Source organism: Leucopleurus acutus (assembly GCF_964270905.1).
Source record: "Leucopleurus acutus genome assembly, chromosome: 11".
NCBI classification, from domain to species: Eukaryota; Metazoa; Chordata; class Mammalia; order Artiodactyla; family Delphinidae; genus Leucopleurus; species Leucopleurus acutus.
Genome location: NC_139152.1, coordinates 5,724,580 through 5,739,974, shown reverse-complemented (window position 1 = coordinate 5,739,974; position 15,395 = coordinate 5,724,580). Strand labels below are relative to the sequence as shown.

The following is a 15,395-nucleotide window of genomic DNA, read 5'->3' as shown; positions in this document are numbered from 1 at the left end:
TTCTTTTCCCATATAGGTTATTACAGAAAATTGAGTAGAGTTCCCTGTGCTATACAGTAGGTCCTTGTTGGTTATCTATTTTATTAATAGTAGTGTGTATATGGTACAAATGGGTATTTTATATATAGTAGTGTGTATATAATACAAATGAACTTTTTTACAAAACAGAAACAGATCCTGAAACCAATCTTACTGTTACCCTTACCGAAGGGGAAACATGGGGGGAATTAACAAATTCGGAAGGATCTTATTTCCAGCAGGGATGCAGAGGTGGAGGCCAGGTGCTTAGGCTTTGAATCATTGGAATCTGAATATTAAGTTGCGCATGGGACATTGCTACAGTCAAATGTTCACGCCTTTTTCACTATCCAAGCAAATAGCTTCCTGTCCCAGACAAGAGGCAGTCTGAGAGAGGTTTAGTTTCTGAGGCTGGGCAAATCAAATAGTAGAAGAAATAGCCTTTTTTTTCTTCTTCTTCCTGTGTAGCTCACAAGAAACGTTTGTGAACCGGGAGATTTTTTAAAGCTGTGTCTGAATCACTATAAACTGATTACGATATCGACCTGTAAAGTACACTGCCCCGCGACGGTCGATAGCAAGCCCGGTTCTCAGTCCTGCACTGGACATGGAGCTGGGCTGAGATAAGGTGAGACACACGTAGTACATTTGGGGCTTCCTGTACGCTAGGATGGGGCAGTTTCGTTCCCACTCTGCAGCACTGACTGGTCCACTCCCAGACCCCGATCCTGCCCGTGGAGCGTCCCTTTGCCCCGACCCGTGTAAATCTCCTCCATCCTCCAGATCCATCTCGAACACCTGATTCCTACATCTGATTTTGTCATCGGTGCACTTAGTTTGGGATACCCAGTAGACTGTGGGCAAATAATTCCTCCCAGTTCATCTTTTTACATCTCATAGCTCTGGCACGGCAGGGAGCTATTAGAGCTCAATACATGTTGCCAAAATAAATTCGTTAGTGCTCCCACTTGAAAGGGGCAGGCTTGTTCTAAGCTCTCTCCTGGAACCCTACATAATAATAATAATGATAACTGACCTTTATTGAGGGCTTTCTTCCAAACCAATATCTATGTACTTTATTACATTTGCCTTTTGACAACTCTGAAAGGAAGCCTTGTTATTATTCCCATTTTATGGTTGGAAATAACTATTTTATTTATCTATTATTATTTATTTTTGTTTATTTATTTAATTTATTTTATGGTTGGAAAAAAGTTGTTCTATCATAAGCCATTTAGAAAGGTACCACTTGCACTTGGTCACGTAACCAATGACATAACTAGGATTCTAACTCAGGTCTACCTGCCTCCAAACCTCTCCCTTAACCAAACACTTGACTGCCTCCATGTCTCCTCATGTGCTGGCCCCAAGGCTCCTCTTTACGCCCTCCTAGCCCTCCCCCACCCTCCGTCCCTGCATCCCAGCCCTTCTTTCTTCAACCTCCTGGGGCACAGCCCACTCCCCAGCTGCTCCCTAGAGGACCCAAGTTATCCTCTCCCCACAACCCTCTGCTTAAACTCCCATTTCCTAGACTGTCAGATTAGAGCTAAGTTGCATTTGATTTAACTAGTTCATACTAAAGTGTGAGTGACTGCCAGTCACTTCAGTTTCAGTGCGAACTTGCCATTTGATGAGAGGATCTCTGTCAACTCCAGGAACTGGGTCTGAATGTGTTCCCGAAGGAGAATTCCAAAATGTTTTGAGCAAAGACAGCATCTTCTGGTGACATGCGTGGTCTTCTCCAAGATGACCTCTTTAAATATTTATGTATGTGTCAGAAGGTCTGTGACATATACATTTGCTTTAAAAATGTCTGAGGGGTTCATAGTTGGACCCCATGCACATACTCTATTCATACACTTCAACTGTCTCATTAATGTACACTTTTCACTATGATATCCTATCACTGTTCCTTTATTTCAGAGAAATAGTCCCTTCCATCTCTGAAATTCAGTGTCCACACTCTATAAATCCCCTCTGCTGCTCACAACATGAGGGTGGTCCAGGTCCAGTGTCAGGAAGGGGCGATCACTAATTCACAGTAGAGACTTAATCCACAGCTTCACCTCTTGGCATTTTCCCGGAAAAGATGCAACCAACCATGCTTTGCTGGGGGTAGCATCAAAGCAGCCCCTTCAAAGCTGCAGAACGAAAGCCTCTGTGTGGCTGTGGGGAAGCCCAGGTCTGCCTTGGTGGCCTCCAGCTGTCAACATCTGGAACCATTTCCCACTCGGAAAAGCCACCCAGACAGAACTGCCTGTGCCCGTGATCGGGCCCCGGGATGTGGCCAAGGGGGGCATGGGGAGGGTCCTGGTTACCCAAAAAGAAGAGTCAACCTGAGCTGAGGGCACCAGCTCAACAGGGGGCATCACAAAGTTTTTTTTTTTTTTCGAAAATAACTTGACACGCTATTTCAGTAGAAGCATCAAAGAAAATACTAGCAGGTATGGGGGCTCTCTTATATTTATGCTTCAGTTAGTCTTGTTTTTGTTTTGAATTACATATGCAGAAGCATCATGCTCTTTTCTCTGCTTAGAACTTCTAAAAGTTTTACCCAGTCCTGGGCCAGGGGTTGGAGAGCTATATTACGTGGGACTGGGGTTGAGGATGTGGATTAAATGCCACACAGTGCCCCCTAATGTCTTACAGGTGCCTAAACACCAGTGTCTAGCACAACACCTGGCATCTGGGGGCTCAGAAAATTCCTGGTGGCCTGATTGCCCCTGGCCCTGCAGGTGTCACTGCTGCAGGTCAACCAACCTGGTGACCCAGGGGTCCCCCTGAAAATGACAGCAGAGAATGATGGAGAGCGAGACTGTCCCCTACCACTCCCACCTCCGCTTGGGTGACCCCTCAATTCATCTTCCAAACTGGGACATTTGGGGAGTGAGGGGGATGGAGTGTCAGAGACAATCAAAAGACTTCATTGACCAGCCACAGGTATACACTGCGTGTCCCTGGCAGATGTGACATATTGTCACCCTATCCTCACCAACATCTTTTGACCCAGAGTGACATTTTGACCCAGAGTGACAATTTTCCCAGTTTTCCACCTCTAGCTCTCAGCTCATCCTCTGTCTGTTCCCTCCCTGGCTCTTTCCTGGTCCCCGAAACACTCCCCTGAATCCTCACCCTCGTCTTTCTACTGCTAGGAGTCCCAGCTCACATGAAATCCACCACGTGATCACTCCCCTGGACTACACACAGGTGAGTGAAGGCAGGGCAATGGCCACTGTCCAACGGAGTCCTGCATCTTCCTAGATGCCTGAAAGTGTCTGTATCAGGACTGCTCTACCACATCCCATGTGGGAGGGCCAGAGCGATTGTATTTGGTTGCACGTCCAAACAGCTGGCCACGGGTTGAACCCAGCTCCCTACCTGCAGCAGATACCTCATCAACACATCACATATGGAGATAACGACACCAGCTTGTATGTCCAGCGGCTTGGGAGGCCCGGGACCTAATTCCATGGTCCAGGCAAGTAATCAAAGGACGATCAATTCAGTCCAAATAGCCTTGACACTGAGTGCCAGCTGTATTCCAGGCCCGATTTTAGGCACTGAGATGATTAGGAAGATGACAGACCAGCCAATTCCTGATGTGAAGGAAGAGTTTGAACTGCGATGGGCCAGAGCTAGGGAAACAACTACCACGTTGGGGCAAAATGTGTTTATGATAAGAGCACGGGAGAAGGGGACATGGCTTTGAACTGGACAGACTGGGGATGGCCCTTTGAGGAGCAGATACTTGAGGTGTGCATTGAAGGATGAGTAGGATTTCAGTGGGTGGAAATAAGTCACCCATATTCCAACCAGGAGGATGACCGGTGGGGTCAGCTGCAGCCACGAGTCTGTCCAGCGTAGCTACGAAGCATAGGTGTCTTCGGGGGTGGATGAGGTAGACAAAGAAAAGGCTGGAAAGGAAGGGTTAACATCACAGCATGGAGGACTTCAAAAGTCGGGCTAAAGGGACTGGACTCATTTCAGTTTAGGAGCCTGGGAATGGCCTGACCATGTGGATTGCCTTCTGGGGAGACTACCTGGGAAGTTTATGTAGGGTGGACCAGAGGCAGACAGTGAAAGGAACACAGGAGGGCGAGGAGGAGGTGACTTTGCCATTTCAGACAATTTCAAACTGATGCGGGGGCTTCCCTGGTGGCGCAGTGGGTGAGAGTCCGCCTGCCGGTGCAGGGGACGCGGGTTCGTGCCCCGGTCCGGGAGGATCCCACATGCCGCGGAGCGGCTGGGCCCGTGCGCCATGGCCGCTGAGCCTGCGCGTCCGGAGCCTGTGCTCCGCAACGGGAGAGGCCACAACGGTGAGAGGCCCGTGTACCGCAAAAAAAAAAAAAAAAAACTGATGTGGAAATGATGTGGGATTTACAGGTGACTTCACTACAACTAAAGAAGAAAAATAAACAATAACGTAATAACAATGTGTACACTACGCAGAGAGAAACAGAAGCATAAACTACAGTCAGCGGTCCAACCGGGATGTTCTGTGAGAAATTCGTCCTTGCAACTAGATGCCTTGGCCATCAAAGCACAATTGGGACCACTCGCTTCCACTTCCTAAGGGACATCCGTTTAAAAGTGCAAAGTGTTGCAGGAATAGGAAGTTCCATCAGCTGGCAGCTGGGGAGGAAAGCACGCAAGCATACATGGGCATCTTCTGTGTGTTTCCTGTCACTGGCATGGATCACCAAGAGGTACCCATTCGTGGTCGAGTCATCTCAGTTGTTTACAAAACATGCCACAGGGACAGCAGTTTGCACTCTTTGGAGCAAAGCTGCTGTCTAAATCTCCAGTTCTATTATCACAGTGATTTGGAAATCGCTGATAAACACGACATTGCAATAGCGTCGCAGTCAAGCACCTAGAAGTTCCCAAAGAGTAGATCTTGTGTTGAAACAGTATTTATAGGATCATCAAAATAAGAAGCCAAAGACTCCTAAAAGCAGCCTTCGGATGTGTCAGGAGACCAATCACTGTAAAACTGAAGACGTAAGAAGAAAAGGCAAAGCTCATTCTTTCCATGTAAAACTCAGGGTTCAGCAAGGTCACTGTCGAGTCTCACTGTGGGGTCACATGGGTTTGACCTGTATCAAAGGCCACGTTCAGGAGCTGACAGCCAGCGAGGCACAAGACACCGTCTGCTGTGAGCCGGCCACCTCCCAACCTGAGACACTCAAGGGACAGAGCGATGAGTGACAGAAGAGGGCTGCGGGAGTTGACAGGAGGGCTCCCAGGGGCGGGAGGATGGACAACGGGGAAGATGTAGATTAACAAGCATTAAATGATGTTCTCACGTAGAAAACAAACTTATGGTTACCAGGGCAGGGGAGGGATAAATTGGGAGACTGGGATTGACATATACACACTACTATATATAAAATAGATAACTAATAAGAACCTACCGTATAGCACGGGGAACTCTACTCAATGCTCTGTAATGACCTATGTGGGAAAAGAATCTCCAGGAGAGTAGATAGATGTATATGTATAACTGATTCACTGTGCTGTGCACCTGAAACTAACACAACATTGTAAATCAACTAGACTCCAATAAAATTTTTTTTTAAAAAATGTTCTCTCTCCTTCACTCTGCTTCTGAGATCACTTCTCCCAGGAGTCCCAGCCCAAATATCTCCCCTGGGCTTAGATCAACACCCCCCAAACCTTTACGCACAATCACATTTCCCAGGGACACTTCAAGCTGGTTCTTGGGCTTTATTTTTAGTTTTGTTTGCTATGATTCTTTTTTTTTTAATTAATTAATTTATTTATTTTTAGCTGCGTTGGGTCTTCATTACTGCACGTGAGCTTTCTCTAGTTTCAGCGAGCGGGGGCTAATCATCGTTGCGGTGCCCAGGCTTCTCATTGCGGTGGCTTCTCTTGCTGCGGAGCACGGGCTCTAGGCGCACAGGCTTCGGTAGTTGCAGCTTGCGGGCTCTAGAGCGCAGACTCAGTAGTTGTGGCACGCAGGCTTCAGTAGTTGTGGCATGCGGGCTCAGTAGTTGTGGCTCACGGGCCTAGCTGCTCTGTGGCATGTGGGATCTTCCCAGACCAGGGCTCGAACCCGTGTCCTCTGGGTTGGCAGACAGATTCTTAACCACTGTGCCACCAGAGAAGTCCCTGTCATGAGTCTTGCATTCTTGCACGTGTCTCCTCGTGTACCGGCAGGTGTCGCCTGACCACATCAGTCTCTGAGTGTCCTGAGGGCAGAATCGGTCTCCTTTCTGTCCCCACCACTGTACCCAAGACTGGCTAGCTTGTGCCAGCAGATGCCAGACACCTGTAGGAGGCAGAAGTGACTCCTCCTGGGCACAGACGTCACGCAGGAGAGGACACGGACCACAGGGTGAGAGGAGGGAGGCCCTGAGCACACCTCCCGGGAGGGCAGCGCTTACTTCCGGGTCCTTAGCCCATGTCTCTCCATGTCCCCCAAAGGAGGGGCTCCCACACATGCAAGAAAGAACCGGTGCCTACCTGGAAGGAGTGAGGAGTGTAGGTGGGCTGAAGGGGAAGCCGCTGTCCTCCGAGGTTCTTCAGCTCTGAAAGCACAGAGGAGCTGCTCGTGGGGTCCAAGCCAAGGTCACCATGCAGGTACACGTGGAGTTTCGTTCTGAACTTCCAGGCAATGACAGGCTTTGCTTGCAGACGTTCAGCTTTCCCACCAGGCTTTCTTCCGGACCCACCTCAGCCCCTCTTAGATTTTTCAGCTCCTGTTCCTGGTCTTAGAATCGTCCCCTAGAAGCTCTAGCCTCCAGGGCTTTTTGCCTCCCTGCTCCCACCTCTTGCCTCCCAGCCCCAGATGGCTCTGGCTGGAAAATTTTCTGACTCAGAAAATCTGTCAGTGTCTCCTGCTCATTGGCCAAACAATCAAAGGGGCATCTGAGGGCCTTGACTTACCCTCTAAAATTTTTAAAAATCAGATTGGAACCCATCGTCAGCCTTGCAGCAGGAATCCGCGTTGTGCTTTGCTTGGTGACATCGTCTGCTGCGTCTCTTTTGGGGATGCCACCTGGAGGGCAGGGCCAGCTTCCTGCTCCAAAGCGGTGAGTGGCCCCTGAGGCGGTGCTGGGATTTACAGGCCGTCTGGAGCTCCAGGGGGCCTTGGCTTCCCTTCCCCCACCCCCGCATCTGTCTCCACCAGCCCTCTGCTTGTACAGGAAAACACACACACCCTCCTGGTGCCCCCAGGCTCCCCACATCCGTGTCCCGCACTCTTCACCTCATTTCATGTCTTCTGCCTCCAGTACACTCACCCTCCTCTAAAAGAGCACATCCACCCCCAGTTACAATCTGCTCATTTCCTCCTTGGCTCTTACGTCTATTTAAAAGTGATGCTCGGTGCTCTGTGCTGACCTACATGGGAAGGAGATCCAGAAAGAGGGGACATATGTACACGTAGAACTGAATCACCTTGCTGCACAGCAGAAACTAACACAACACTGTAAAGCAACTCTACTCCAATAAATTTTTGTTTTTTAAAGTGATCTCTTCGCAAGAGGGAAGAGATATGGGAACATATGTATATATATATCTGATTCATTTTGTTGTAAAGCAGAAACTAACACACCATTGTAAAGCAATTATACTCCAAAAAATAAAAATAAAAAAAAAATAAAGGCCAAAGGGAGGGAGGACTTGTGAATTAAATAAATTAATTAAAAGAATCATCAAACCTCAAAAAAAAAAAAAAGTGATCTCCTTATTCATTTGCTTCCTTGATGGTTGGTTCTCCCCACTAACCTGGGAAACCAACCAGGGGAGATCCCTGCCGGTCAGCCTCAGCGCCTCAGCAAGGTGTCCGCCTCATAGTAAATAATGTTGTCAAATAAATATTTGTTGAATGAATGGAGAAATGAGTGAATGAGGGTATTAAGGACGCTGGATTATAAAGTTTTCTGTTTTCCTCCTGTACAGTGAGTTGCTTGCATGTGAGAACCAGGCCATCACAGAGCTGGATCTCCATTGCTTGTACTGCCTTGACATAGTCTCAAGAAACGCAGGTTGAGTTGAGTCCAATCAAATCGGAGGAGACAGGTCAGGGTTTCACAAGCACCCAGGAGGCAGCCCTCACAGGCAAACTGGATACAAATGAACTGATGCGGCAGGAACGTGCCTTGGGAGGTGGGGTGGCCATGTTGGGGGGGTGGGGGGGGGCAGAGGGAAGGTCAGGCAGCTTTAATGAGAATGGGGACACTTTGACGCCGAGGGAGCAGAGTGGACCACACAGAGAAATCCAGCCTAGGGCTCAGGGGAGACTGTTCCAGTCCCAGCTGACTTTAACTACGGTGACCTTGGGTAAGGGGCCTCTTCCCTCTGGGATTCTGCCTGCCCCTCTCTAAAATGAGTGGACCCACCAGATTATCTGCAACGTTCCTTCCAGCTGAAACATTGCTTGGTGCAAAGTTTGACATTAGAAGACACCGGCCGATTAAAAGGGCAGGTGGCAAGCATCTTATTCTGTCTGGAGGCCTGTGGGCTGGAGCCAATTCCCATCTTCCCACCACGCACACTGTGAGGGGCCCTGCCAGCCCAGGCCCATCTCTACAGCCAGAGAAGAGCCAGTTGAAGAGGGAGAGGGCAAGGGCATCCTCGAGGCTCCCAATGTGATGTCACGTCCAGGAAAAGACTTAGGGCCAAAAGGAGAAGGAAGCCATCCTCTGGCCACCTGGGCCCACTTCCGCCAGCCTCTGGGGGAGAACCCCACTGCCCAGAGCCCTGGGCAGAATGTCCAGTTGGGCATTTTATTCCTCCTTCCTAGAAATAAAGCAGCCTGTCTCACAGCCACCTAGAAAGATCTAATTTTCATAAGGAGGTAGAAATGGCTCCGTCTTCCTCATAAAGCCTTCCCCTGTCTAGGAAATCCCAGCCTCAGAGCCCCTCCCTAAGCCAGGGGTGGTATTTGCAAGAAATGCAAGTTCAGTGAAGCAAAATCAAATCAGGGAGCCAGGTCAGAGCTTCCCAGGCACGACTGGATGCCCAGGAGGCAGCCTCGGTGCGACGGGTAAATGGTTATGACAGGGATGTACGGCTCTCGAGCGAAGGCTGGTTCTAACATTTTCAAGTGACTGCATTTTCAGTGGTTATATAAACACCTACAATGGCAGCTTCAGTTTTGCCTCATGGCCTACGAAGCCTAAAATATTTACTATCTGGCTCTTCTCGGACCTTTTGCCAATCTCTGCCCTAGATACCTGCTGAGTCCCCTGCCATTGATCACCTCAGGACTCCTACTGGGGTCCTGGGGAGAGGCAGCGATCAGCCTGTAACCCTGGACCCCATCCCTCCTCTCTAGCCAGCTGCCCTTCACGGTCTCCAGAAGCTTCTCTTTCTCTACTCCTCCTCGCCCTCCCCCTCCTGACCCATCCCACTTCATTTTGGAATCCTCTACAAGGCACTCGGTCGCACCCTGTCCTGCATGATTTGATTTGTTGTACACCGATTGCTTCCCCAATGGGACTGGAAGCGTATGAGGGCAGGGACAGCATCTTAATATGTGTCCCAGTATCCCCAGCACACTGAGCAGCTGCTGAGCAGATATGCGCTGCTGAGGTCAGCCCAAGGGGACAGCACCCCAGGGTCACACTCACTGTGCTCAGCCTGCCATCTCTGGAGGGGACTCTCCACTCCAAAGAGAACCACTTTGCTCCATCCCCTCCAAGCCTGGAAGTGCTCCTATCACTAACGCCAGAATAAGTCACAGCCCAGTCCTACGGGAAGATTCCTCCAGGGCTGGTCCTCTGTTTCATTTTCCCTCCAGGGAGTGTGCCCCAGGCAGGGCAGATCAGGGAGCTGGGGCTTTAAAGCACGTGACAAGACTTTTCTTTCTGAACCTACCCTTGTTCAGGGTTCAGTGAGCATATGGGCAGGAGAAGAAAAAGTAGGTGGTGAAAAACCGGGGTCCGCATGCTCTACAGGAGAGCAGGTGTCTTTACGTAGACACACCACACCATTGCATTTCTGCCCTCTGCGTGGAGGTTGCCAAAGCTGGTGGATTATAAACCCAGGGATGGTTTCTTGCTGTGGGAGCCCAGAAGGAACATCTGGATAAAGGTTCGGCTGAAGCCACTTGATCTAATTTCCTCGGGAAGGAAAATCAATGACAGCAGTGAAAGGGAGGGGTAGAGAGGACAGGAAGGGGCCCCTTGCCTCAGGTGACCTGGGTAAAAGACTTGACATTCGTCCTCCTTTCCTGCCAATCACGTGAACAGAGAAAACACTGGGAAGGCTGGAGTGAAACAGCGGGCCATTTCCAGAATCATAGCAGCAGGTGGACTGAGAAGGCAGAGAGATTGAAACACCTGCACTGCCTTCGGGTGCCCTCCCAGTGCCCCAGGACAGATACCACCGGCCTCCAGGATGGGAAGCTGCAGCAGGGGATTGGAGTCCCTCTGGAACCGCCTTGATCCCCTTTGTAAACCTGCAGGGCAGCGCCCCCTCCTCCCACACAAAACAGAGAGACTAACGATCTCATCCCTGAGGCTTTGTATAAGCTGGTACCCATTACTGGACATTCTAAAGAGGCAGTCAGTCTATTTGAACCAACACCTGTGAGGCACCCGGACACATCTAAGACCCGGGCAGGCGCAGTTCTCTCTTTGCTGCTCAAGCCTAAAGGAAATGACCTTCAGGGCAAAGGCGGCACCTCCTCTTTTATCTTCAGGGGAGGGTGGAGCCCGAGTCGTGCCCACCCCCAGTCCCAGCCAGCAGGGGTGCGTTAAACCACAAGCGCTCGCTTCACGGCCTTAGAGGGCTTGGCAGTGAGACGGTGTGGAGGAGAGCTTTGGCAAGATGCCCCGCTTTTAGGCAGATTGTAAATTATAAACAAACAACTTGTCTCTGCCCTCCTTCCTTTACTTCCAGTGTGTAATGAAAAACAACTGAGCCCCGCAGGCACAATCCTTCTGTTTCCTCCTCAGATGTGCTGTTCACAGCTCCCCGCTGGAAATGATTCTGGCCTGTCACGGACACTGGCTTTTATTCCTGCTACTGCATCTCACTGAAATCCACAATCCCCAGACATCAATTTCCTAGATCCTCCCTCCCCCCCCCCCCGCCGCTCCCCCACCCCCCCGCACACCTGGATGTACCCCAGAACTAGGCATCAAGCTCACTGTTGTCGTGGGAGCCATGTGGCTGTGGACCACCAGCCCAACCTGGTGAGAATGCCAAACCACCAGTCTCTGGATTATTCAACAGAAAAAGCAACAGCAGGAATCGGGAGCCCATCGCGGATACCTAAGCCCCCAGAGAGACACTGCAGCCAGTGTTACACCTACTGTGATGTTTTGCCAGAATCAGCCAGTGACAAGGGAGCAAAGGGATTTGTTCTGAGTTTAGGGATTACTCGGGGCAAGGTTACAATCTGTAGAAACCAGCCTTTAATGTGGACAAGCAAATCCTTCCATCCTCGGGCCACCTCCGCCATCACAAAGGCAAAGCATCCTTCTCAGCTGCACCACAGTTTACGGGGTGGGTAGGATAATAAGAAGGTGCTGCCGCCTCTCTCTGTGATTTTCACACCAGGGCTGCCCTTTTGCAGACAGGTTTCGTATCTGGGAGAACCAGGCTTGTTCCTCAGAGCTGCTGAGAACAACGTTAAGAAGGGCTTAAAGCCTGCAGACCAAGGCTGGGAAACCCAGCCCCAGGAGACCACAGCGGGACTGCGGGGGTGGGGGGTGGAGGGAGGGAGGAGGGTCTGGTCATCCTTTGCCTTTCTGCCCCATCCACACTCCATGCTGATGGCTGGATCTAAGGCCAGCCAGGCGTGCCTGTGTCCTGAAAACCTGAGACAAACAGAATTCACCCCTCTATCTTCAAGGTACGGGGCGGTGGGGGGGGAGGGGCAGTGCTCAGCAAAGAGTTGTTGATGATCAAATCATGAGCTTTCCAAGTTTTCTGCCCCAGTCAAGGCGGGGTTTGCTCTGACTCCAGAACCAGAAACAGCAAGGGACAGACTTTTTTTTTTTTTAATTTCCAAAGATACATCAGCTGTAGAAAAACTAACACTTGCCTCAACTAAGTAATATTTTATTTCCTGGGATGAAAATCAAGAGAATGAATTATCAGAAGTCTTCCTCCAACATCATTAAAATGCTTTTTGAAGAAAGTTGCAAGCATTGTTTAAGGCGCACAGGAAAAGTTAGACTTGCCTTTCTTCCAGAGCATTCCCTGCCCTAGACGCAAAGCACCGACACTACATCTCAAGAAAGAGAGAGGCTTGCAGACACAGGAGCCAGAAAAACCGGACCAGGGTCTCTGGCTCTAATATAAGTATCACAGGAGAACATCACAATAACCTTCTCTTCCATAAATACAACATATGTCTTGAAAATATCCAAAATATCCAAAATCCAAAATATCTCCATCTGAACTACTGTACAAAACTCCACTCGCCAGCCATAAAAATAATATTTTCCCCTATACACAAATATAATCATATGTAAAGCAAATTTGGAACGCAGGGATATCGGTTGGGGGGTGGGTTACAAAATCTCTGGGGACCTGGGCTATTTACAGTCATTTTTGTTTGGGTTATCCCGCTGCTGGGTATAGGACACTGGCGACAAATACATCCATCTCACAGTGCTCACCATTTCAGCAGCTCCTGCGTCACGGAATGTGGTACTTTTTAAAAATAGGCGACCCTTCGTGTCATGGAAAGAAGGGGGAAAATGAGGCTATCAAGGTGGCGGTGGGGAGGCAGAAGGGGAGCAGGGGAAGAAGGGGGACAGACGTAGGTTACGGTGTGGGCTTGAAACGCTCTGCGGCCTAAAGTAGATCCGCAGGGTCGGGAGGCCTCCGCTGTCCCCGGGCCACGGCCAGCTGTCTGCCTGGGCCTCCCTTACAGATCCGTTTCCCGGCTGGTGTCCAGGCAGAGGGCGTACAGGGATCTCCGCAAATCCACATTGCTCTTGGCCTTGAGGTTACACTTCTCCAGGGGGCAGCTGCCCCTTCGAGATCCGTCCGCATTCTCCAGGGGCCCCGCAGCCTTGCAGAGGGACGCCTTGCTCCAGCTGGCCTTCCGCTGGCCCCCGCCGGCCGGTCCTGCCCCCGTGCTCTGGCTGCTCTGCTCTTCCTTAAGGGCTGCCTGCTCGTCGTGGTCCGTCTCCCGGTGGTAGAAGTAGTTGAAGTTGGAGACGATGACGGGCACGGGCAGGGCGATGGTGAGGACCCCGGCGATGGCACAGAGCGAGCCCACGATCTTCCCCCCCACGGTGACAGGCCTCATGTCCCCGTAGCCCACCGTGGTCATGGTGACGACCGCCCACCAGAAGGCATCCGGGATGCTGGAGAAGTGGGTCTCCTGGTTGTCGGCCTCTGCGAAGTAGACGGCGCTGGAGAAGAGGATGACCCCGATGAACAGGAAGAAGATGAGCAGACCCAGCTCCCGCATGGACGCCTGCAGGGTCTTGCCCAGGATCTGCAGCCCCTTGGAGTGGCGGGACAGCTTGAAGATGCGGAACACCCGGACCAGGCGGATCACTCTGAGGATGGCCAGGGACATGGCCTGCTGCCCGTTCTGGCCGCCGCCTCCCCCCGGCTGCTGCTGCACCAGCTCGGTGCCCAGGGTGATGAAGTAGGGGAAGATGGCCACCACGTCAATGATGTTCATGATGTTTCGCAAGAACTCGGCCTTGCTGGGGCAGGCGAAGAAGCGCACCAGCAGCTCGAAGGTGAACCAGATGACACACGTGGTCTCCACGATGAAGAAGGGGTCAGCCAGGGTCCTGGGCAGGAGAGGTGCCGCCGTCGGGCCAGAGGGAGGCGCTGCCTCCCCGCTGCCATTGGCCCCCCTGTGGGGCTCAGGGGGCTGGTGGGGCACCGGGGGATGGCGCAGCAGCTCCCGTTCATCCCTGAACTCAGGCAGGGTCTCCAAGCAGAAGGTGATGATGGAGATGAGGATGACCAGGACCGAGACGATGGCGATGCCCCGTGCGGAACCCGAGCTCTCGGGGTACTCGAAAATCAGCCACACTTGGCGCTGGAACTCGTTGCGGGGCAGGGGCTTCTCCTCCTCCTTGATGAAGCCCTCGTCCTCTCGGAAGCGCTCCATGGCCTCGTCCCCCAACTGGTAGAAGCGGATCTCATCTGTGAACACGTCCAGGGAGACGTTGACCGGCCTCCGCAGCCGGCCCCCCGACTGGTAGTAGTAGAGGATGCCGTCGAAGCTGGGCCGGTTGCGGTCGAAGAAGTACTCGTTCCTCAGGGGGTCAAAGTAGCGCAGGCGCTTGGCGGGGTCTCCCAGGAGCGTGTCGGGGAACTGCGCCAGGGTGCCCAGCTGCGTCTCGAAGCGCAGCCCGGCGATGTTGATGAGGATGCGCTGGTGATGGAGGGACCCCGAGCCCAGCACCTGGTCCTCCGCCACGCCCAGAGCGGGGTCGCCTTGTCCCTCCTCGTCCTCCGGAGGCAGCCGTCTAGCTCGGGGCAGCTCCTGGGGCACCGGTGGCACCGGCCGGCCTCCCGGGTCCGCGCCCCTCTCGGCGCCGCCGCGATCCCTTGGCGCTGGCTCCTTGAGTCCATCGCTGAGCGCAGCCGTCGGGGAGCAGCGGAGCTCTCCCCCTGTCGCCCGGACCTCCTCTCCTCCCCTGACGGTCATGGCACCGCCGTTCTCCGGGGGCACCAGAGCGATCTCCATGGCCCGGGGGCGGGGGGCATGCTGCGCCCCTGCGGACCGGCTCCGGCGCCCCCTCTCACCCTGCTGGGCGCCCCGCGCCGGGCTCCTCTCCCACCAGCGGCCGGCCCAGCTGTGGGGCGGGCTGGGGGGCTGGCGCGTTCTCCTCGTTCGGTCCTGACGTCAGGAAGCCGCTGCCCTGCTCTCTGCCTCTCTCGACTCTGGCAGCCCGTTACCAAGCAGCCAAAAGCCACCTTCCAGCAGATGCAACCTCCAGCCGCCAGGCTTGGCCTCCACCCCGCGCAGTTCCCCGCCTCCTGCCCTCCCCTCCTCCCCGCGCCTCCCCTCGGGGCCCGGAGGCCGCGGGTGTCTCCCCGGAGGGCGCAGCTGGGGCCCCCGGCAAGGGAGGGAGGGGCTGAGCTGGGCGCAGCCAGGGAGGAAGCCTGGGAAGGGAAGGAGGGAGGGAGGGTGAAGGGAGGGAGTGGAGAGGATGGGGGGACAGGTTGTACCGAGAGCGCGCTGAAACTCCCAGGGCAACCAGATGAGAAAAGCTCTGGATTTCAGTTCACCTGGGCACCCGCTGAACGCCGAGTGGACTCTAGGGGAAGTGAATTGTCTTGGGTTGGAGGGATGAGACTTCGAGATGAGTCTGAGTATGAGAGAAGACAGTCCTTTTTACATTTCTCCTTTGGAGGAATGAGGGTTCTCTCTTCTTTAGGAAGAATTACAAACAGGAGGGGGCGGGGCAGAGCTA

General features: G+C 52.6%; 1 protein-coding gene across 1 annotated transcript; it reads right to left on the bottom strand.

Moving 5' to 3' along the window:
- Positions 1 to 12,871: 12,871 nt before the first annotated feature.
- Positions 12,872 to 14,665, bottom strand: KCNA5 (potassium voltage-gated channel subfamily A member 5; the record flags this gene model as incomplete). The annotated part of the gene is made up of 1 exon (XM_082849892.1): positions 12,872 to 14,665. One exon carries the CDS (start codon positions 14,663 to 14,665, stop codon positions 12,872 to 12,874), a length of 1,794 nt encoding a protein of 597 aa, XP_082706018.1.
- Positions 14,666 to 15,395: the final 730 nt, after the last annotated feature.